General features: G+C 36.4%; 1 protein-coding gene and 1 long non-coding RNA gene across 12 annotated transcripts in view; one reads left to right on the top strand and one right to left on the bottom strand.

Annotated features, from left to right (window-relative positions):
• The first annotated feature begins 5,331 nt into the window (after nucleotides 1-5,331).
• Nucleotides 5,332-24,814, top strand: part of LOC110465690 (protein quaking-B-like) — a 37,544-nt gene continuing 18,061 nt past the window's right edge. For 4 of the 11 annotated variants that reach the window (XM_021521673.1, XM_021521682.1, XM_021521672.1 and 1 more), the window contains exons 1-3: nucleotides 5,333-5,603; nucleotides 18,607-18,740; nucleotides 20,447-20,575. In XM_021521673.1, the coding sequence (XP_021377348.1) occupies nucleotides 5,477-5,603; nucleotides 18,607-18,740; nucleotides 20,447-20,575 (390 nt within the window). In that variant the 5' untranslated portion in view covers nucleotides 5,333-5,476. Of the gene's footprint in view, nucleotides 5,604-18,606; nucleotides 18,741-20,446; nucleotides 20,576-24,814 lie in introns of all 11 variants that reach the window. The other 7 variants (XM_021521677.1, XM_021521680.1, XM_021521681.1 and 4 more) reach the window with 4 other exon arrangements.
• LOC110465692 lies at nucleotides 5,610-23,212 on the bottom strand. Its single transcript, XR_002464643.1, has 3 exons — nucleotides 22,758-23,212; nucleotides 10,187-10,340; nucleotides 5,610-6,969 (listed from the first exon to the last, which is right to left on the bottom strand). It is a non-coding gene; the product is annotated as an uncharacterized LOC110465692 (long non-coding RNA).

The following is a 24,814-nucleotide window of genomic DNA, read 5'->3' on the forward strand; positions in this document are numbered from 1 at the left end:
ATCAGACCAGACCAGGGAAATGTTGATGCTAAGATCACCAAACCCTCGATGTTGACTCTAGTTACATCAAACCAGGGACATGTCGACACTAGTAACATCAGACCAGGGACATGTCGACACAAGTTAAATCTAACCCGGGACATGTTGACACCAGTTACAAAAGACCTGGGACATGTTGACACTAGTAACATCATACCAGGGACACGTTGGCATCAGTTACAACAGAACTGGGACATGTTGACACTAGTAACATCATATCAGGTACATGTTGACACTAGTTACTACAGACCAGGGACACGTTAATGCTTGTAACATCAGACCTGGGACATGTTGACTCTAGTTACATTAGACCAGGGACATGTCGACACTAGTTAAATCTAACCAGGGACATGTCGACACTAGCTAAATCTAACCTGGGACATGTTGACACCAGTTACAAAAGACCTGGGACATGTTGACACTAGTAACATCATACCAGGGACATGTTGACACCAGTTACAACAGACTTGGAACATGTTGACACTAGTTACTACTGACCAGGAATATATTGACACCAGTTTCTACAAACCGGGAACATGGTGACACCTGTTACGACAGACCTGGAACATGTTGACACCAGTAACTACAGACCAGGAACATGTTGACACCAGTTGCATCTAACCAGGGACATGTTGACACCATTAACAACAGACCTGTGACATGTTGACACTAGTAACATCCTACCAGGGACACGTTGGCATCAGTTAGAACAGAACTGGGACATGTTGACACTAGTTACATCATATCAGGTACATGTTGACACTAGTTACTACAAACCAGGGGCACGTTACTACTTGTAACATCAGACATGGGACATGTTGGCACTAGTAACATCATACCAGGGACATGTTGACACCAGTTTTTAAAGACCAGGAACATGTTGACACCAGTTACAACACACCTGGGGCATGTTGACACTAGTAACATCATATCAGGTACATGTTGACACTAGTTACTACAAACCAGGGGCACGTTAATACTTGTAACATCAGACATGGGATATGTTGGCACTAGTAAAATCATACCAGGGACATTTTTACACCATTACAACAGACCTGGGGCATGTTGACACTAGTAATTATAGACCAGTGACATGTTGACACCAGTTTCTACAGACCAGGAACATGTTGACACCTGTTACAACAGACCTAGGACATGTTGACACTAGTTGCATCAGATCAGGGACATGTTGACACCAGTTGCATCTAACCAGGGACATGTTGACACCAGTTACAACAGACATGGGACATGTTGACACCAGTTACTACTGACCAGGAACATGTTGACACTTGTAAGATCATTCCAGACCAGGGACATGTTGACACTAGTAAGATCAGACCAGACCAGGGACATTTTGACACTAGTCACATCATACCAGTGACACGTTGACAATTGTAACATCAGACCAGGTACATGTTGACACCAGTAACTACAGATCAGGGACATGTTGACACTAATAACATCATAGTAGGGACATGTTGACATCAGTTACATCTAACCAGGGACATGTTGACACCAGTAACAACAGACCTGGGACATGTTGACACCAGTTACGTCAGACCAGGAACATGTTGACACCTGTTACGACAGACCTGGAACATGTTGACACCAGTAACTACAGACCAGGAACATGTTGACACCAATAACTACAGACCAGGAACATGTTGACACGAGTAACTATAGACCAGGAATATGTTGACACTAGAAAGATCATTCCAGACCAGGGACATGTTGACACTAATAAGATCAGATCAGACCAGGGACATTTTGACACTAGTAGCATCATACCAGTGACACGTTGACAATTGTAACATCAGACCAGGGACATGTTGACACTAGTCACATCAGACCAGGGACATGTTGCCACTAGTAACATCAGACCAGGGACACGTTGCCACTAGTAACATCAGACCAGGGACACGTTGCCACTAGTAACATCAGACCAGGAACATGTTGACACCAGTTACAACAGACCTGGGACATGTTGACACTTGTCACATCAGACCAGGGACACGTTGCCACTAGTAACATCAGACCAGGAACATGTTGACACCAATTACAACAGACATTTGACATGTTAACCATAGTCACACATGATTTCTGACATCTTGACACTTACACCAACAAACGAGAGCCGTGTTGCTACTAACAACAGCAGACCAGAGATATAATGGCAGTTATAACCGTGGAATTTAAAATATTCTTTTTTAGTTTTTAGTTGTGTTTACTGAAGTGCTCCAGTCTACGTAGATGTAAAGTTGATGTAGTGAGAATATGATTAGTAATTCTGTAAAATACTTTTGTTCTTTTAGGTTCACGTTACAAACGTCTGGATAAGCATCGGATGTTAGTCATGAACAGTGGATTATTTACGATACCTTAATGGCAACACCCAAGGAAAAGGACCCAATACATTGATAAGTAATATAGTGTCTCGTAGGTCAGAACTGACCGGAAGTTTTAAGGATGTTACGTACAATATGTTGTTTTTCGTGTGTGTATCTTGAAACAAGCTATTTTACTAAATAGTGATTCCAACATTATCATAAAACGGGGGTTACAACAGCAAATATGTGAATTTCAAAATCACGATCATTGTAAGCTCGAATTTACAAACCTTGGATTGTGAATTAGTTAATTGTGGTTGAAAAGAATTAAATGTAATTATCAGACACATCTGTAGCGTGGCTCAACGTGTTTACTGGTGTAAACACATCAACAGTATCAATGGTGCAGTCCTGGGCCAACATAGATACATACCTACAATGAACATAGCAGTGGTTAGTCGGTGGCTATTTAACTCTACCATACCAATCGGAGATCTCCAAGGCTAAAACGCTTTAATTAAATCTATTCATTGCGTTGAGTTGAGGACTCGAACAAAGGGCCGAGACCGCCAGCGAGTGGTTCCGCAAAGTGTGGCGTGTCAATGCCTGTAGCGCGTGTAAAAGATCACTCCTTTTTGAAAGAATTCAGCTTTAAGTCTCTGTCATAATAGCGGAATTTGGGCTGGTGCTTAACTGGAAAATAGGAATTAAGTTGGCCGGTACCATTTTTAATCCCAGGTGGAAAATAATTGTGAGATTTATAAATACCCGTGTGAAAGAGGTGATTATTTGTAAAGGAGATTAGGACGGATAAAACTTATATATGGCAGAAAATAAACGTGTATGTATACGATTATATAGTTTATTGGAAATTAGTGTTCTACATTCCCATAGTACACAAATAAAACTATGAGATCATGATTATTTAATAATTAAGCAGATTCGTGAAAAAAATCCGGTAGTGAAGATAAATAATAATTTTATATTTGACGTATCTGCGTCTGGTGGCACTTTAATCACACAGCGATAAAAAGGGGGTAACACACGAGCAGGTCGGTTCATTATCGACTAATAACTAACAAGTATATAACTGGTCAGCTACGTCCGACCTTAACCGTCTTGTATTGTAATTAGTACGTTAAGATATAATTGGACGTTAAGTGGACTCTTTTCCTTAGGCGGATTATCACACTGTTGAACTAGCTTTTTAAGTTCTTAACCAACTCGTGAAAGCAAATTAAATGTTTACGTCATAGTCACATAATATTTTGTTTGCAAATGCTAGATTTGCTTCGGTCTTTGTTGTTGTTGCTTATGTGGATAGAAGCAATACTTAGAGTCGTTAAAACGTGTTCCGATGTCGTTATTTGTTAGTGTAAATATGACATGTCACCCGTGTAAATTTTGAGTCGTTTTATTCACCACGTCTCAAATTCGTCTCATCAATAAATATCCATCATCGTAAGAGATGGGAACGTCGTGTGATAGACAAGATGGCGGGTAACATATACATGCATATGCAAATGTTGCTGACTAATTGATACATAAGATGTGATATAACATGTCTGGTATTTACTCGTTTGCATGATGAGTTTTAAATCCAATCAACATCAATTTTTGTTAGAGGTCAAAAATCTTGCATAGCAATGATGCTACGTGAGGAATTTGATTGACATATCGGTCGACTCCTACGTGTCCCCGGGGTAAACATTTCCCGTACAAATCCTGGCCTGATTATATAGATCATCGATATGATTGATAGCACATAACATGGTCCTGACACACTGGCCATGATGAGTGTCACACCCAGCTAACAGGCGGGCTGTGGTACACACACTCAGATCCCCTCTACAAGTGTTGAGTTTTTTTTCATCAGAGACGTAAAAATGTAGTAACATATATGTCTCTGTTTTCATCCCTCAAGATACCTATATAATTATATTAAGCGTCAGAAGCATAGGAGCAGGCCAGAATTAGTATTTAGTGTACATCAGAGATAACCCAGATAGATATGGCGTCCTAAATTAAATCAGATGTTTAACCCAGAACCCCTACTTATACCATTTTTAAAGAAAATAACTGTGCGTATGATTAATCAAGTAATGCATTAACAGAATTATCGATACAACATTTCTTTCATCTAAAAACGCAAAGATTTCGTCTTAAATTGAACAGAATATGTAAGGCCTATACTGGCGCAGAAAAAAAAATCGTAAGTGAATAAAGCTTTCGTTCAAAAGCATCCCACTGGTATGAAATTATATTTCTCAAAAAAATAATATTTAATATTAATTCGGTACCTAGATAGTTTACATGTTAAAACGATGCAGGGTAAGAGAAACATATAGCCAAGCTGCGCCGAGTATCACACATCTCTACTGTAAGGTTAGCTTGTGCAGCGTTATGCAAAGGTAGTGCTTCCTTATTAACTTGTAATGGAGTTAAAAATTACTAGTCAAAGGTGACTTTAATTTGTTTGAAATTCGTTTTATTGCAGAAAACAAAAACAAAAAGGCGGATACCTATATATTGATACAGCAGTCATATTCGAAATATATTCCCCATGATCCGATATACCTCCACAATAAGCGTCAGGTGTATTCATTGGAATTCACTGATCGGATATATATTGGTATAAATTGTATCTTCCTGTTTAGTCACTCTATGTGTCAAAAAAGACATATTTGACATTTTTACCACATTATGCGTCCCCAAGTTATGAGAGGTCACTATTTCGCTGCGTACATATCTGTTTCGGAAAAAAATTATCAAACACATTTCTGGTTTACTTCTATTTCAATTCTAATTTTGTTTTTGTGCCAGTGCAGCAACGAAAAGATATATAACAACATTCCCTAGTTCCTGCTACTGCTACAGTAGCGCTATGAGCGTGTGTGTATTGCAGTGCGTATATTACACCACAACCTGAACACCCCTCTCTAAGCTCCGAGTTCATTGGTCCGGTCAATGACATGCGCAGACGGCAGCACGTGTTCATAAACAAATTTTCATGAAAGAGGGATCACAGAACTATATAGTAGTGACTTGTAGTTTGGAATCTAACCCTTCTTAACTCAGGTAGTTTGCTACAGAGCTCAACGCTTGTTAACATGGGAACTGAAACTAACAAAGATGAGCGTAACACGCCAGAATATTTAGCACAGTTACTAAAAGACAAGAAACAAATTCAGGCATTTCCGAATGTTTTTGTACACTTGGAAAAACTTTTAGACGAAGGTAAGTTTACGTGAAGCTTGAAAACGTGCGAATTTCTTGGTGTATCTCGCCACAAATTTTGCAGAAATTGTTATTGATAATTCGGAGTGATAATATGATTTAATACGGACGCAAAACGTATTGGAATTTACTCGTGTGTCTATTAATTCTGATGGTGCATCCTACTTGGGCCTGGCCCACATTGAGGGGAACATGTCTACCAAAAGTTTTGGACTAAAAATAACACTAGCAATTCACTTCGTAAAAGTTACTAAAATTCTTTTAAACTCATATTTTGTTATACCAAATTTTAGTTTTTGCTAATTTCTAATGATTGTGACCAAATTCTGGGCTGTTGTGTGGGAAGTAAGCTACATACTCGCCGCATACCGACACAAAGCGAACAGCCCCGATTTTTGGCAGCCATTTTGAAACTTCTCCCGTCACTGCACACAGCTTTGAGTGTTTTTACACTGCGTGACTCATTCTTACTTCTTGATTTTAAGATTTCTCTGATTTTCTTTAAAATAATAACATTCTGACATCGGAAAATCTCAACGTGGAGTGATATCAACACGTAATTCCCGCGGTTTCCCTTATCTCCAGATTGTAAATATTACCTGTTGATAAGGTATGATAAATTGGCTCAGCTGATTTGCTCAGGTAGCGCACAACCTCGTAGGAAAATAATGTGTTCATTCGCGACAGAAACAGTAGAATCTTTCTGATTTTACCACTTATTTTGTTTTTATTCAGTTATTCAGTTTAAAAAATTATTGATTACATTGAATACTTATGGAATAAAACGTCAAATCAAAGTAATTATTAACTAAACAGATTGATGAATGAATATATGACAGGTTAAATAAATAGTTTTGTCAATAACGATAAAAATCTCGGGAAGTAACTCTTAAATCTGTGCTTTTAAACAAATCTCGTGATAGGCCTATCGTCAACTAATCAATAGAAAATTTTATTGTAATGAACACTCTTATTTACATTAACATGATTGGATCAATAATTTGTACTGCACGTTTTGTTGGGTTAAATGCCTGGACTATTGGCTTATGTGTAACCTAGGTTGGCCTATACCCATGTATTGGTTATTAGGCTGTTCATTGAGCTACTGTATGATGTATACTATTGTAGTAATATCTAAAAATTGTATTGAACATTTTTACATACTAAGCAGCATCAAATGACTATGCACCCTTTCCCCTATTGAAATCACCTGTCCACAGCACGGGATGTTTTAGCATGTCTACCTCTTAACCAGTTCATCATTTACGCTTGTCCGTCACTTCTGGTAACACTCATATGTCTAATATTTATTATCTGCATCTCTCTTGCTTGATTGTCAATTTTTTTTTTGCGACTTGTTGTCCATCTGAAAGAAATTGACAAAGGTTTGAGTTTGTAAAGACAAAATGTATGGGTGCAAATCACATGTCACATGAAGTATTAATAACCTAGTTTTCATTAAGTGTATTTCTCCAATATACAAGAGTCTTTCATCATTTAACCTGTGATAGCTACTTAGAGTATTTTGTGTAAAACAGTAACATTTTTCCCACCATACTTTACATGTTCTGTACCATATAATGCAGTCTTCAGTGTGCCAACATCTGAGCACTGGGTTACCATCTAATCTACTAATATCCCTCCCTATCAACAACTATTTCCTTGTTGTTTGAAACCCATTAAAGGATATACACTAAAGAAAATTGTGATCCCAATATGAGAAAAAAAGTGTTTCCAAAGAGGAGGATGGATTTACGAGCGGCCAATACGCTGAAATTGTTGATGGTACTTCATCTTAAATTATCGGCTACACAGAACAGTGACAGGTATGGTAAAACATGTCTTTTGATGAATTGTGGCAGATGTTGTAACTTATAAATGTTGTTTCCATTTTAAGTGTTGAAAACAATATTGAATTAATTTTACCTCCAATACCTATATACTCCAATGGAAAAGAGACATTGTGATCAATTAAAAATTGAAAGACTTTCGAAATTATTTCCCCCTTGAAATAATTTCAAATTTTAATAGCAACACGAGAGCTGGTAAAGCTGCAGGTGTAAAAAAAAAGAGTACATGTTGTGAAAAAGTGTATTCTATGAATTGTCCAAATGTTTGTGTACACAGATTACATACAAATTGATTTCTTGTGACTTTGTGTTGAACATACATCACATTTGGAAACATCATTTCTTCATGGATTTAGAGAGCTGAAATTGACTGTATTTATACTTTACGCTCATCGTGGAAAGAGGAATAACGATCAACATCTGAAACCAGGACAGAACAACACAAGAACTCGGTCCTAAACTCGAGATACTCTGCAGTATGGTGACTGACATTTAGATAAAACTGGAATATAATTCGACTTTGTTAAATTTACTATGTGTGTATAAAACTGGAATGATAAACCACTATAAGTTGATTACATATGTGTTTATGAAAATCTGTGCATACTGAGAGGAGTTATGAATTAAAAGGAGGATAACGAAATTCATCAAAAGAGGTAAAGGTATTTTGATATAAAACTAAAAGTAATACATGTATAGGATATTAAAACCGTTCTTCCAGGCTAGTATAACATTTTTGAACATTTAAGGTAATTTTTTCTTGTTTGTACCTGTCAAACCCTGTAATGCAGGGACAGAACAAAACTTACAAATATGGATATCATATAACAAACAGATTTATCAAAACTATTTCATAATTCTTGACTTGAAGTCTTTTTTTATATAAATCAGTTTTAAAATTAATGCCTTGAACCATACTTAAACGCTATTTATCAAATTTAAATGAGGTGGGTTAAAATAAGTACAAGGCACATATTACAAAATATTGAAATGGATCACATTCTCTAGCATTGAGCTGCTGACATTGGCCTAGTGTGATTATTAAGAGATAAGCCTTGCACCGACTCTATGAAATGGGGAGGATTTAGGCTCCATGCGAAGAGGACACAGACTGGCTTTGTGAGGTTGTCCTATGTATAGCTGTGCTAGTCGGCCTGGAAGGGTGAATAATCGGTGTGTAATTACAAACCTACACAGATACTATATATTTCACACCCCATTGCACAAGAAGACCTGACAGTGCCCATTCCAGACCAAGGTTGAGTGGAAAATTACAAAACCTTCCAGATAAAATGATACCACAGGGTTTATCTTTGGACTGTTTGGTGTTTTTTAAACATTCTTTCATGGGCTTGTTAAAAAAATCTTTTGTATGGCATTGCACGCCTTTATATTTTATAAGATTTGTTTTTGGTAATATTGTTAATATATAAATATCTTGCTAAAGATGATTACCGGTTTTTGTGTTAAGATTGTAATATTCCATGTGCATTGAAGTTCTTCCAGGAGTTTACATGATATCTCAACTCGCACAAAAAGTTCCTTTGTATATATGACTCACAGGTGCATACCATGAGGTGTATACACTATCTACTTTGAAGTCCCTTCAGCATATATACCTTTCTTGCACGTACATCCTCATGTCCTTCCCAAAAATGGGGGCATGCATGAGGGGGATTTAAGGTCAGTAGCTCTGGATCCTTCTCAAATTTCTCTTAATGTTGTGATATCTGGGGCAGTGCATTAGTTAATCAATTGTACAGCTAGCTATAGGAACAGCATTGACACGATTGGTTAATTTTTAACTAACGTACCAACAAATACATTAATTTTTGACCATTGAGATTGTTTTAATGAAGGTTTTCAACATGTGTACTGATAACTTTGCTCTAGCTTCTCATTCCCGCTCTTTTTAACTAGTTCACCATCTTTGGAGAAATCTTGTAGCTACAGTAACGGGGAATTCGTAGGAGCTTTGAACATGTTCAATATGCAGTATCTGTAAATCATGACATGTTGTACATTTTGGATTGCCTTATAGTCTGTTGTAATGACTTGTTTCTAGGGAATCCGACACAGTCAATCACAATGTCGTGCTGATGTGTCCCCTGTGATGTTCTGGGATATATGCAGCGATAGGCATTTTCTTGATCATCAGATTTGAGAGTTTCATTTATAATTCATAAAAAAACCTGTGCAAGACATTTTACCATGAATGCATTTGTTTTTGTTGTTCGACAATCCGAGGGAAGGATACTTTTGCAGAATAACTGAATTTCTGAACGAATATAGCATGCCTGTAGCTTGTGTTTATTTGTCAATGATTGTATCTGAGGCTGTAAGCCAGTCTACTGCTATATACCCAACCATGCACTCTCAGCTGTTCACTAGATCAATAAACTCGAAAGTCACACTGGGATGGTCAGGATTTTGGTATAACAGTTCAAAAAATATTGCCAAATAGTTAAACTACATTAACCACTATTTCATGTATTGTGAAATTTTTTATGCACTACACAATCCTGCATTGATTATCATTTTATAACTTTCTTATACAAGAGAAAATGAAATCACGCAGAGGTCAATGATGGAGAAATCCCTGTAATACATTTCTACCTAGCTGTAGACTGGGAGCCTTATGAAAACAATTATTTTAGCAGCAAATGATATATTGGAAAGAATTAGAACCACATGTCGATTGACCAAGGCCACAGTGGATTGGCATATTCTCACCACAAAGAGATCTCCATCAGCTTGTAAATGCCCTGCTGAGTGTGGCCTCTTGAGACTCCTAGCCTCCTGTGTGTGCCAGTGCTGCCCAATCTGGAGCATGTGGAGTTCCCACAGTCCTCATTATAGGGGCCATGTGGGGCTGGTTCCAGAGTGTCTTTTAGAGGGAAAGCAGGGCATCATAAATCATGCAACAGATAAATCATTTTAAGAGTATTACACAAATATTGAATATATATCTGAATTAGGAACCTTTTGTCGAAAATGTAGCTTATATATATATATAAATCTGTTAAGTTTTTATTATTCTGGGAAAAACAGATGACATTGCTCAGTTTTGAAATAATTTTCGTGTCTAAAAGCTTTGAAGAGTTTGAATGGGCCTGTCGTGTCTTTGAGACGTATTTGCAGTTGGTCAATAGAGAGGTGTACAGAAATCACCACTCTATATGAAAGTTTATGGCTTTTGTTTACTCCTGTAGCACTCTTGAGGACTACTGATATAGGTAGCCAGGTAGCAGTATTTAACTGTTATCTTTTCTCAGTAAAACTGAAATTATCCAATTTTTTGCTGTCTGGAACTTACAATTCAAGCTTGGACACGTAGTGCGGGAGATTGTTAATTTATTTTTGTCCCATTTTGGTATTTTCTTTCTGATTTTTTTAATGTTATACAGACAAAGTTACCACTAGCTATATATATAACACTAGTTTATTTCATAAGCTTACAGCAAATACAGCCATGGGGAGGGTATACCATAGTGCTGCCAGTTTTTCGAAAACTACATGTACGTGATGCATTTATAGTGGATAACGGTGTGAATCATTTGCAGGTGTTTTTGTTTGTGCTGATAGGCTAAAGAACAGTCGTTCTTCTTCAGTCTCGATTCCAGTACTGAAAGGCTAAAGAATAGAATGATGGAATTGATCAAAGGAAATAGATATAAAGCACATACAAATTAATTACTGAATATTTGTATTGTGAGCCAAAATATTATTTTGTATCGGGTTTATACCTTGTTTTGTGTTGGGTACGTCTTTAGTGCTGTTACTGCTGCTGGCTACAGTCTGTCTATGTAAAGGGAACCCTACTAATTAGATGATGGTATACAGTTATATCCCAGCTACGTTTACCTTTATCAAGAGTTTGTTTCTGAAGAATAAAATGGGGAAGAGCAGTGCAAATTGATATAGCATTTCTAGATATATTCTCCGACCACCGTGATGCAGACATCATTATTTGTGTATATAACACTGAAAGCTCTTGATGCGTTTTATCTTTATATATTGTCAAATGATGCAACATTCACAGTAGGTAATACATACAGATTACATGCAATTTCACTTCTGTAAAGACTTTTGTTATGATATATAGATGGGAGGAGTTGAAAGCATAATACTCGCAATATGGTGAATGGTTCAATGGCTGTGTATAGCTGGTAGCAGTTATGTGCATTCCTGGCAACACATCGCCCAGATTATTATGGTTTCTCTGTTTTGCATAGAAAGTTTGAAGTTAATTTTACAATCTTGCAAACAAAAAAAATAAAATTAAGGGAATGGTATACAATTATTATGACCTCCCCTTCTTTATGTCTGGATTCTCTCATAATGGCTCCAGTGTATGTACATCAAACAGATTCAGACCCTTACATGCTAGCCTCTTTGTTTAAATGTCATTTGGCAATCATTTTTTCAAGTTTTAGCAAAGAAATTCATGCCAACATACAGTTTGGACTTTGAAATATTTGGGAAGTACAGAAGAGGCCCTTCTGGCTATAGCTTAGAACTTCTTTCACAAGCTTACCCTGCAATCATCTCAAGATGTTTGACGTTTTCTCATTTTATTTAGCAGTGAAAAAACCCTGAAAAATGAGGAAACAGCAGGGCAGCACTGATCACAAGCAGATGTAGAGCTGTGTAAGAATCAGGGCACCTGCAGGAGGTTGTGTAGTCCTGCTCTTCCAAACTTGTGGAGGGAGATCAATCATTTCCCCTCCCCCCTGCCTCTCTGTAAGTGAGGAATGTGCCCTATCCTATATCCCCCCATCCCTGCAGTGCCAGTCATCTTGGCCATCTTGGTGTATATAATCCCAATCCCTTAGCAATACAGTCACATGTCTAGTGTGGTCAAACCCTGTCCCAGTCACATATTCATTTAGAGCGTCCTTGTCCTAATCCTGATCACATGTCCATTGTGAAGTCCAAGTCGCATGTTCTTCGTGGAGTCTTGTGTCCAAGAAATGTGTCCATGGAGTCCCTGTCCAAGTCTGTTTGCATTTCTTCAAAACTTGTTGAAATGACACATACATTTAAATCTTTGTGCACGATATAAAAATTGTTCAGCTAGGTACATTTATCAATTTAGATAAGTGAAACAAGATAAGAAGTCAACAAAATGCATTTCTTGCCTATAACATTTCATTGTTATATTTGCTGAAAACAAAAACAAAATGACATATCCTTTCGAAGATGTATGGCTTAACTAATTCTGTAAGCTTAGTAGGTTGATGGAATTTTGGCATTTCATGTTACAAATTTTGATGAAGAACTTAATTTTGTGGTACACAATTTGAAACAGAATGATGCCCTTGCCATACCTGAAATGGAGTGTTCCCCTTGGTAGACCCGGGTGGTAGATATAGATGTTAGGAAGCAGAGAGAGAACGGTGTATAACCAAGAGCTAACCAACCATCCTCTTTATGGATAAGGATTGTCCCATACTTTTACTTGGTCCCACCAATCATATAGCATCCTGACAAATAGTCTTTGGGATTTATTTACCAGGTCTACTACACACAATAAGCAACACAAAGAAGTTCATGGCTACCTGGAACTATTGATTAAAGTTACCAAGCCCTTCTTGTCAAAAACACAATACTTTAGGCCTTATATTGCTTGATTGGAAATGGCATGATAATCTGATAGATCATGTTGGGTGTGTAATTTTTCTCCATATGGATGTAATCGTTAATCTTTTGTGTACATATATAGTTGCAGTGATTTTAGTAGGTATGATGTAGTAAGTTCTCAAAATGTCTGCAAATCCCATAGGAGAAGCTCTTGGTCAGGACTCAGATATTTGCGTCATAAAAATAAATAAATATATTTTATATAAATGTAAAATTTTGATGAAATTCAAACCAATCGTTGCTGATTCTGTAACAGGTGTAATGTTATCTATAATGGAAACTGAACTTATTCTCCTGGTAGCTATAGAGTGATGACTGATGATAACAGATACATGTATATATCTATGTGTCATTGTGAATACTGTTTTTGTTGCTGATGTGTTGGTAGGACCTAAATCTCATGTTAGAATATGTACATGTAGGAATGTTTCTGAAAACATATGTCAACGAATAAATTAACTTTAGCGAAATTGGCTAAAGTTAGAATTCTTAGGACTAAGTGTACTTCTGAAGGGATGGCATGCAAGTAATGGCATACTATCTGTGTTCTGGGTGTGACAGTTAGTTTACATGAGGACTGGCATATACGAGGTGTCTGTGTTAGATGTAACAAAAAAGTGAAGGATTGTAAAGACTGTAAAGGATGTTGGTATGCTGGATATTACAGCTTGGGCAAGTTGTCACGGCTCCCATAGGGTGTCTGTGTGCTAGCTTTCATCACAGGTTTATTGTCATTGTTGCACGTTTCTTTTTGAGGAACTGCATCCTCAATTCTAATTCTGCACCTCTAGTAGGGTAAAGGAATGAAGGCCTGTTTTATAGTCCAATTAGGTTAAACCCAATTATATTTGTTTCATTACCATTGCTATGGTACGCTTCAATTCAAGGGCACAATAAAACCATCGTATAATGACGACAACTCCTTCGGAACACTGTACAAAGCCTCAAGATGAATTGAGGTTTCTTTATTTTTTTCAACCATGGTTAATTTCTTTTCAGAAGACGCAATACAGTTCAATCATACCTGAATTACTGTACATAGTTCAACAAGTGTTCAGTTAAAAAATGTATTTATATCTGGATAGAGGTCTCTGAACGATATTCAAATGTCCTTCAGTTCCTCTGGGGAGCAATTGTTTGTCACGTTTTATGATTTTAAACAGTTGTAAGAATTAAAGATACCGGGCGGTGAGCAGGGTGCAGCGTGTATCCATTGTCACTAATTTGTTTGTTCCAACATGTACAAGGTTTATTTGTCCCGGTATGCTAAGTTTAATACCAGAGGGAATGCTTACTGACTTGATCTAATAGCTGGCAACTGTTCATCCTAGATTAACATCACAAATTCTAAATGTGTTTTATCCCATCATTCAGTATACTCAGTCATGTGTACAGACAATGTTTCTACAATCAGATTGCCATGTAGCTACTAAGAATATGACACAAGTTTGTGTGCCAGGTTATTCTGATATTCTCAGCATTGTCATTTGTATAAGAGGTGCCACCATTTGAAAACTTGGTAGGAGGTTTTGATTGGGAGCTACTAATAAGCTAGCTGTTGTCTTATCGTGAAAAAGCAGTAAGCTGCTAGGGTCATTGTCTCATTTTGTGAATGCGTGTGTGACCGAGATATACAGTAGATTCAAATGTAGTAACTGTAGTCACTGCCAGAATATATCATTTTTCACTTTGTAAGGTATGTGGTATTCTACATGTAGTTCCTTTTTGTTTAAGTCTTAGGTGTATGTTAAATAATGTCAAATCACTAAAATGTCGAAAGATGAGAGAAAAAGGTAGAAAGTCATTTTGAGATGGTCCGTTACCTCAAGTCTCCCCCCCCCCCCCCCCCCCCCCCGAAGTCTTTAGTCACTGATGGATATTATACTGCAGTTACTGGTAGCTAGGGATGTTTTTAGATTTTTGCTGCTTTACTGCAGTATTTGAAATTGTTTTCTTGTTTCTAGGGTTGTTTCTAACTTCTTTGATTTTAGTTGCATACATTGAGGAACTTGTAGCCTTACTTTTGTTCATTACCCAGTGTGACGTAGCATTTTGTTATTAGTGGCCAGTCCCCTCATAGTAACAAGGATTCGGCTGTAGAAGTTGGCACCAACAAGCACTGTCCTGTCCCACTCTTGAACAAACAACAGAAGCCAACACTGTGGACATGCATGTCTGATCTTTTAGGCTTGATGTACATCATATGGAAACCTTGTCTGTAAACATCATTATGTGTGCCAACATCAGCTTTCCCATTCTGTCTGAAGCTAGTTAACTCATTCACCCCTGAAGACACATTTGAACTCTTCCTAATCAATGGTTGGAATAGTTCATTATGAAGTTTCAGGGGTGAATGAGTTAAGCGGCACTAATGAGCAGGCCAGGGGATTCCATCTCACTAAGCTGTTGGCTAATTGGAGAATGGTCACTAGGCAAGGCTACCTGATAATTGCACACACTGCTGACTCTTGTTCTACAACCTCAAAGATAACGATGTAAATACTAAATGACCCTAGTAGGTTTATTTTGCTGTTGGTAAATTCACTTAACTGCACAGCTTTGCTGCTAGAGTACAGCTGCACTAGCATCTAATTTGTATGTTGAGATTGGAAGGGCACTCTTTTGTTGGCAATTTTACCACACTTTCAATCCTGTTAAGAAGATATTTGCTCATTCATGAAGGCATTTTAACATATTTTTTTTTATTTAATGTTTATTCATGACTGTATATCACAAAATACTGTCAAGAACATGAAGTTGATATTAGGTACTTGAACAAATTTTTATGGAAATGTGTGATTTTGAATTTGCTTGCAACTGAGGAAATGGTTTGTTGTTACATGTAAATGGTTTATAGCAAGTTCTACTGTTGCGACAGTATACTGTCTTGCTTTGATTATCTTCCTAGAGTTATGTTCGAACTACTTCTAGTTAATGACAAACTTGAGTACCTGCTACTCTCCATGAGTCACGTTTAAAGGAAGCTTGAGTATTTTACACGAGCTGTGATCAAGGTAGTAAAGAAGCTTAACTTATCTCTCCAAGTTGTGTTCAAGGTAGAGACAAAGCTTGAGCACTTTCCTTCAGTTGTATACTAGGTAGTTAAATAAAAGCTTGATTCAGTAGTGTGCTGAAGTGGTGTACTATGTACAGTGAGTTGACCCTATGAGTGGATGATGGTGGATGTGTTGTAGTTTGTTAAGCCTTAAAGATGGGGACAGGAACTTGTGGAATGTGTGAATACACATGTTACCCTGTGATAACATTTGTAAGATGTAAAGCTTGGTAGAATTCACATGTACACACAGACCTATACATGTATATATACACACAAATAATGAAAAACTATGTAACAGTAATTTATGTCATTTTTGCCCTATTTGAACTCCGGATGACTTAATATAAATGCTAGCTCTCAGTTCATCAATCACTCCCAGACAAGCTATAAAACATAACCATGTAGATTCTGCCTGTAGGGGGTTAATAGGCAAGTTACTGACAGGAGGACTTAGTTTTTATAGAAAGGAAAATTGATCGTAACAAAACTTATTGTCTTTAGTCCTACAAGTCCATCTTGGTTTGTTGAGTTAAGATTATTGGCCAGTGCATGATGTGTCAAAGGTCATTTAGGATAGAAAGGAAAATTGATCGTAACAAAACTTATTGTCTTTAGTCCTACAAGTCCATCTTGGTTTGTTGAGTTAAGATTATTGGCCAGTGTATGATGTGTCAAAGGTCATTTAGGATCATGAACCAGACTATGGCACCCCTTAACATGGTCTGGTTAAAACAACAGGGGGGTATAGTGTTAGTGTACTGGCATGGGGTTCTGGTCAGTGTCAGGTTTACACGCAAAAAGGCCAGCCATGAACAGCCAAGGGGCATATGGTATTTGACCTTCCTGTCCACAGGCCCCTTAATTACAGAACTAGAGGTCATACTAACCTTCAGCTTAGGCCATGAAGGAATGCCCCACTGAACACATAATCATAGACGAGGTCAAATGTTGATAGTCCCTGGTGTATTCTATAACCTGTCATTTCATTACAACTTTCTTTGGACACTTTTTTTCATATATTTTATGGACAAGAAAAATGCATTTAAATTTTACCTCCTAGAAGCAAAATTAATTATTTTATTGTAAGAATTAACCCACATTCTGGTAAAAAGTGAAGAGGTTCACATTTATAAATATATATATATGTATTAATAGATTTTGTACATGTTCTACAATGGCAGGTTTCTCTGATTGTTTCATGGTGTACGTATATATGTTGGTTACAAAATTCCTCCTTTAAATACAAGTACTTGTATTAAAATGTACCTAAATTAACCTTTTGTTTAAATATAGATTATTTGACAATTTATATTTGTTAATTTTGATTCCTTTATTTAAATGTATGTGATTTCACGGTGTGGTCTGTATTTGGTATAATTACCATTATAAATGTAACCTAATAGTGATTGTAGAGATATGTCCCATACCTAATGGCTTTGCTTGTGTTCACTAAATTGGTCTAAACCTGTATATTCTGCAGGACTTGTATCCTATGTACATTATATGTTTATAAAGTACAGTATTTGAATGTAATATATTACCTATGTATTGTACATAATTAGATTACACACTGACAATTACTGCAGGGTTTTCCTATTCTAGTCGAAACCACAGCTAAGGTAAAGCTTTTTATCAATGCACCAGGTAAACTGTTTTTACATGAAGAGACGAACAATCTTCAACTATTAAGAGCAAGACTAAAATCTAGGGTTGATGCTTCCGATAACAATATATGACTGTATACCTGTCCATTTTTCACAGTCACGAAGTCAAAATGCTGATGAATAATATGAGCTCATGTTTATTTATATCTAGTCAGAATTGTATAAGTTACAGTAACCACACCTGTTTTCTGTATGATAGTTTTGTATTTATGTGTTGAGAGTGAGACAATTTTTTTAATTCCAATTTATGTGGTCCTAATTTCATTTAGAATAAAATCCTATAAACAATAATCTTTAACATGATGAGAATTAAAATACTTAAAAGAGATTATTAATGACTAAAAAATAATGGTTGAAATTAAAACAAAGTAACTCTAAAAATAGTAACTGAATGCATACCTTATCAAAATTACTAAGTTACTACTTCATTAATTAGCTAATATTGATATTAGGCAATTAGTGTACTCGTGGAAATCAATAAGGGGACATTTACTGGACAATCACTGGTGCCAGGTTTGGAGGTCAAACCTGAAGAATTGCCAGTATTCAATTTCAACAGAAACAATAGTTATATCACATCTTTATGGTAGTACACAATTTTGATTTAAATCAGAAAGCCAGATATGTAATCTTTGAGGACGAGATAGAAAACAGTCTTTGAGTACGAGATAGGAAACAATGTTTCAGTGTGAGACAGAATGCTCGGATGTTAGCTGTGATGTAAGTGGGTGTTCACTGTAAGACCCAAATTCAAATTTTATATGAGTTTGCTGTTTGTATATTTTCAGAAATCAACAGAGTTCGATTACAGTTATTTCACCATAAGGGAAGCAATCGAGATCCCCTTCCATTGCCTGAGGTACAGGGACCTACCGTCACACTCTCAGAAAAATTATATGTCCCCGTCAAAGAACACCCAGATGTAAGTATATATGGGGAAAAGAAAAATCTCTGGTTAACTTATTCATCCCCTCATATTTAAACTGGACTTGCCCAGCCTTTGATTTGGTAAGGTTCAAATGTGACTTTCGAGGTGAATTGGTTAATGGACAGACTTGATTTGGAAGAGGCTTTTTAGGTCACCTGAGCTTTAGCTCAAGTGACCTATTGCTATCCGTCTTCGTCCGGCGGCGTCTGGTGTCAGGCGTCCGTTAACATTTTACATTCCAAACTTAAAGTCAAGTTCTGCTGGGCCGATTGAACTGAAAGTTGGTAGGAATGATTGACTCATGGTCCTGACAAAGTGTTGTTATTTTTTGGGTCAACCAGAAATCCAATATGGCCACCACGGCCGCCATTTTGTAAATACCTATTTCAAACTTAAAAACATGTTCTAATAGGCCGATCTAACTGAAAATAGGTCTAGGAATACTATTTTTTACTCAAATTGGTACATATTTCAACAACAAAAATAAATACTGTAGGACTCAGGTGACCGTTAAGGCCCATTGGCCTCTTGTTATGTAATTGTATGCCCATTTTAGAATTATAGTACAAGACTAAATAGTCTGCCAAACAAGTGGCACTGTGACACTGTCATGGCAGCTTATCCCAGAGATTTGGTACATGATGCATATCTCCAATATAATCTTCCTTATTTTTGTTTAATGATGTATTTAAAGTGTTCTCTAAGACCAGATGATTTCTATGTGCAGGTGGCTGAGTTGAAGGTATAGCCTTCCTAATCACTGGTTTTAAGATGGATCAGTAGATATATACCAGACTCTATAGTCAAGAAATACACTATTAAAAAACTGTCTTCTCTTTGACAAGTAGTCTGCCATTTCTGCCATTTGAAAAGTATAGGAAAGGGATAATTCTAGAATGAGTTTAACTTGGGAAATGGAGAATCCCAATATTACTTTACATAAATCTTGTGTAGAAATGTTAAGGCTCTGAGGTTGGTTGTGTTCATTTGGCTGTGGTAGACACCTTACAAACTAGCCTAGCCTCGATACCTTACATAATACACATCATGAACACATGTTCTCAAACTAGTTCTGTGCATGTACAAATTGTGAGATAGCAGATTGATGCGTATATAATTCTATGTTTATAATCCAAAAACCTCAGCTGATTGGGATCAGCTGTTAAGTTAATGTATGGTTTTGTGTATATATCCCATTGTAAACTCTTAGATTTTGTTTAATCACTTTCTAAACATGATTAAAATACTTTCATGCATTGGCTAATGAATTTGCAATACATAATACCCACAGTATTTGTAGCACCTAATTGTGATCACGAGATTAAACAAAAAGATGTGTGATCATGACTAGTGTTTCTCGCTGATTGTAATTGCAGTGGTCATATAATTAGAATTCAGAACAAATATATTAATAACTGATGATATAATAGAGAATGAAGTGTCTTGTAATGAAATCATAACTAGGATACTGTTAACAGGTATAACGCATAATCTGCATATGTAGAATTTAAAATGATGATACATCATCTTAAAACTTTAAACAAAGAAAAACAAATCACTGTTGTATTAGAATTGGAGTGGCATACAAAATATAGAAAATTAATTCAATTAGCAATCTAAGTTAACCATGCTTTTATTGACAGGTAGCTGGTTGACTGCAAAGGAATGATAAATTGTAACAATATTCTGATCTTTTTCAGTTCAACTTTGTGGGGAGAATATTGGGACCAAGGGGGATGACAGCAAAAGAGCTGGAACAGTTCACTGGGTGCAAAATAATGGTCCGAGGCAAGGGATCAATGCGGGATAAAAAGAAGGTGAATATGAACGTATGTAGTGATTGTACTATGAATTGTAACTATAGACAATTATCTAAACCTCTTGATATTATTGTAACTCTATGGACAGTTGTCTGAACCTGTTTATATTTGTCTGAACCTGTTTATATTAATGTATTGTAACTATGGACAAGTATCTGAACCTCTTGATAATATTGTTACACTATGGCCAGTTGTCTGAACCTGTTGATATTATTGTAACTCTATGGACAGTTGTCTGAACCTGTTTATATTATTGTAACTCTATGGACAGTTGTCTGAACCTGTTTATATTAATGTATTGTAACTATGGACAAGTATCTGAACCTCTTGATAGTATTGTAACACTATGGACAGTTATCTGAACCTGTTTATAGTATTGTAACACTATGGACAGTTGTCTGAACCTGTTTATAGTATTGTAACACTATGGACAGTTGTCTGAACCTGTTTATATTAATGTGTTGTAACTATGGACAAGTATCTGAACCTGTTTGTAGTTACAGTATTCACATGGTATGACCAGTCTCCTCTCAAATTGACAAAAATAACAACGACTGTAAATCGTGTTGAGAAGATGTCCGACCCTGACTTAAGAAAACTGATTTAAAGTCTGTGTACAATTCGATTCCTGGCCATCTGGTCCCCATCCACTTCTGTAAGGCACAATACAACTATACACATCATACAAAGTAAGACGAGGATAATAAAACAAAGACAATTACCCCCCAAAAATTGGAAGCACATTGGTAAGGGGCTGGTCATGCACCATGCCAATGATTGTGTTGGTACAAGTAATATAACGGTTCCGTCCTTGTACCTCTAGGTCCGAGTTAGAGGTAACGAGAAACACATCGCCATTATCTATCCTCCCATAGTCTGCTGTAGGGAATAGGACAGCCTGCTGAAATAGCTGTCCTAAAAGATATTTTATTTATCAACAAGGAATAGTTTGGCAAATTCTTTCTGGTGATCAAGAAAATGAATCAAATGCATTACATCATGTGTAGGAAAAATAAGTTGTATAAGATACATAGGGTTACATCTTTATAGCAGGCCATAAAACAATTGACTACAGAACAATGAAAATTAGTAGAATACCACATGGAGGCTGTTCGGTAGTTGTGGAGGGAAAAACAGTGTAGTGCTTGACACTTACCACAAAGGATAACACTAAGCTACATAGGAAGTCAGGTGCATGACGCACAGGGAGGGGACTCCCACTCCAGAGTTGGGACAGACCCAGCACTGTCCTCAGCCATCACACACAATATTTTAGAGAGTAATTTAGTGATTGTTTCAACGAAATATAGACAACTTCACAAAAACACTTTTGTTTTTCACAAAATCTATTTTCCAAACCCCACCCTTAGTCTTCCTTGTTGTCGAACAAATTCCTAAGGTATTCCTCAAAAAATGTCTATCTCTAAAAAGTTGGGTTCCCCTCCTTTGAAAAATCATGGACCTGCAACTGAATATATGTATGTTAGAAAATGAAGGATGTATCCCCAAGAACAGTCAAGTTTTGGGGATAATCCCACATCAATCAGTATGTGCAGGTCACCAAGTAAGGCGGCAATCACCCAAACCCTTAGTATTACATATTTTGGTAGCAAGAAATACTATTTATAGAATTATGTACAACTTATTCTAGCTGAAACATTACAGAGTTGTTGACTGCATAGTACAAATATACAAACCAGCTGTTGGTCGGTGAAAGCCCCAACATTGGTTACTGGATGATATTAGAGGCTGGATGATAACCTATCTCTAACAGATTAGCTATGAAGAGAGACATAAAGGATGTATATATTTTACACAATCATGGGTTATAATAAACCTGTTGAATTATTCCATGTGTCCCAGAACTTCTTCATTGAGACTAGAGATACAGCAGCTGAATGGCAGATAGAATAAGAAGTAAATTTCACATAAGGTTACAACATAAGAGTCTTGCATGTAGCTAACGTGTAGGTGTAGAACATGTAAATAACATTGCAAGCAATGAAATCAGGCAAATGGGAAGGCTGACATTTTAGGTAAATGGAAAGCCGACTTTTGACTGAACTGTTATTGAGGATAGAAGGATTGGTTGTGTGGGTTGGTTGTGATTAGGGTGGAGATATATGTACTCAAATCATCACTGGTCATGATTAGTGACGAGGAGTGGGGTCAGATCATCACACATACTTACCATTGTTATATGTAATACAACAGTAGGGAGATACTGTAGGGCACATCTTTGTGTTCACCTCACATAGGGGAAGATAAACAAACCGTGAAGCCACACACGTGCACACGTGTGTAGTCTGTACCGCCAATTTCTTTCAGTGCAGCGATAGGCGAATGTTACAATATACAGACCCTAGGATTCGAGATGCATGGACAGCTCTGATTGACTTATCTAGTTTATAGGCCGATTGGGTACTTTTTACATACAATTATTTCCATCGAAAGACTCGGATCAGGGAATCACTTATCTGAAAACAGTTGTACTGTCAGAATTTTCTGTAAAATGTATGGAAATCTGTATTGAAATGTTAACAAGGTGTTCAGGATCCATATACTGTATGTATAGATAAGTATTTGAGAACAGATTTGTTGGAGTCTAGCCAACAATGGAGATGACCCTTAGCAAGTTTGTTCCGATGAAACCCAGATTCTTTAACATATCTATATCTTTGTAGATATATGGAGATCAAAAGCAGATTGTGGTTCGAGTTTCTACCTTTAAGTGCAGGATCTGTAGATCTGTTGTACCAATATTAGAAACATAAGTAAGAGTTCTGGCAGCAAGTCCAGGATTTGTAAATCTCTGTATTCACAAAAAAACAGAAAAAGGTCGAGTCCTACGAGTAAATTTAGAATTTATGGATGTAAAAAAACAGATTTGAGTCCTATCATTCAATTTAGTATTTATGGATGTAAAAAAAAAGCGAGTTCTATGAGTAAATTTAGGATTTATGGATGTAAAATACTGATCGAGGTTTGAATTCTACCTTTAAGTTAAGGATTTGTTTATCTGTTCCAATATCAGAAACAGAGTTTTGAGTTCTTCCATTAAGTCTAGGATTTGTAGATGTGTGGATATGAAATCAGATAGAGGTTGGGATTTACCTGTAAGGTTAGGACTAAGATTTGCATTGCTAATGATAGTTTCATTTTGATTTGTCGCGGTTCAGTCATCTATAAATGTATAATTAAGCAGGTTGATGACAATTGGTTGTATAACCTTCTGGCAGTACAAGATAACGAGTGTGGTATCAGATTGATGATATATAGTTCTGTATATCTTATTGATGGTCTGAAACAGGAAGATATCTGTTATATTGTTATATATTCGCCACTAATCAATGCTGTATTTAATGGATGAAAGAATAGAGTGATTGACATGGATATTACAAGTAACTTGGGATTTCCAAATCACATTAGCACATTATAAAACATAACATCAGTTAAATCTGATCTCTATATGTCATTCATCCCATTTATAGGTAATCAAATATGTGTGGCATTAAAATTTCAAGTCCTTTTTACTAAGACAGGCTTGTGTTAGTATTTTGTGTGACCCAATTATTTTTGTGTTGTGAAAGTCGTTCCTTCACTTGGTTTAATTTATGACCAAATTCATATGTTAAAGTATCCTGTGGAAGGATATATCTATTTACTAGTAAACAATAACTAAATTTTAATGTCCACCTACTAGCATTAAATGTCATTTCTCTCATTTGTCATTGGACCGTTTCATGTCATAGTGTCTGATGAAGAATATCTAATCAAGTCGGTAATTAAGACTGATGACAGAAGTGTTATATGACCTGTCAGCTAATTATAAGTGGTAGCCCAGGATCAGCTCCGTAAGTCGGGTCCTTATCACCATTGACTCGTAAAAAACAGTTTTATAAATAAATGTTCCCACACATAACAATTGAATTATACATGAAACTTCTTGCAAAAAAGAAAAGAAAGTCAATCTTACAGTGTGCATAGTTGTAGGTTTATCAGAACACTTCCTGATTCATAATAGATGTGTTGATTTTAATTACGGTACATCCTAATTTAATATAACAGATTATCAACAAGCTATTCCATTTAGTCGATTCAGTAGAAATTCAATATATGATAACTTCTTGAATAATTTATAGTCCAGCCATAGCTTCTCTGTAATGGAAAGTTGCATTTTAACATTCAGAGAATCTGCATAGTTATGTATTTTGAGATCTGTTTAAATTGAACTTCATGTTATGTTAT

The sequence above is a fragment of the Mizuhopecten yessoensis genome, unplaced genomic scaffold, assembly GCF_002113885.1.
Source record: "Mizuhopecten yessoensis strain PY_sf001 unplaced genomic scaffold, ASM211388v2 scaffold11099, whole genome shotgun sequence".
NCBI classification, from domain to species: Eukaryota; Metazoa; Mollusca; class Bivalvia; order Pectinida; family Pectinidae; genus Mizuhopecten; species Mizuhopecten yessoensis.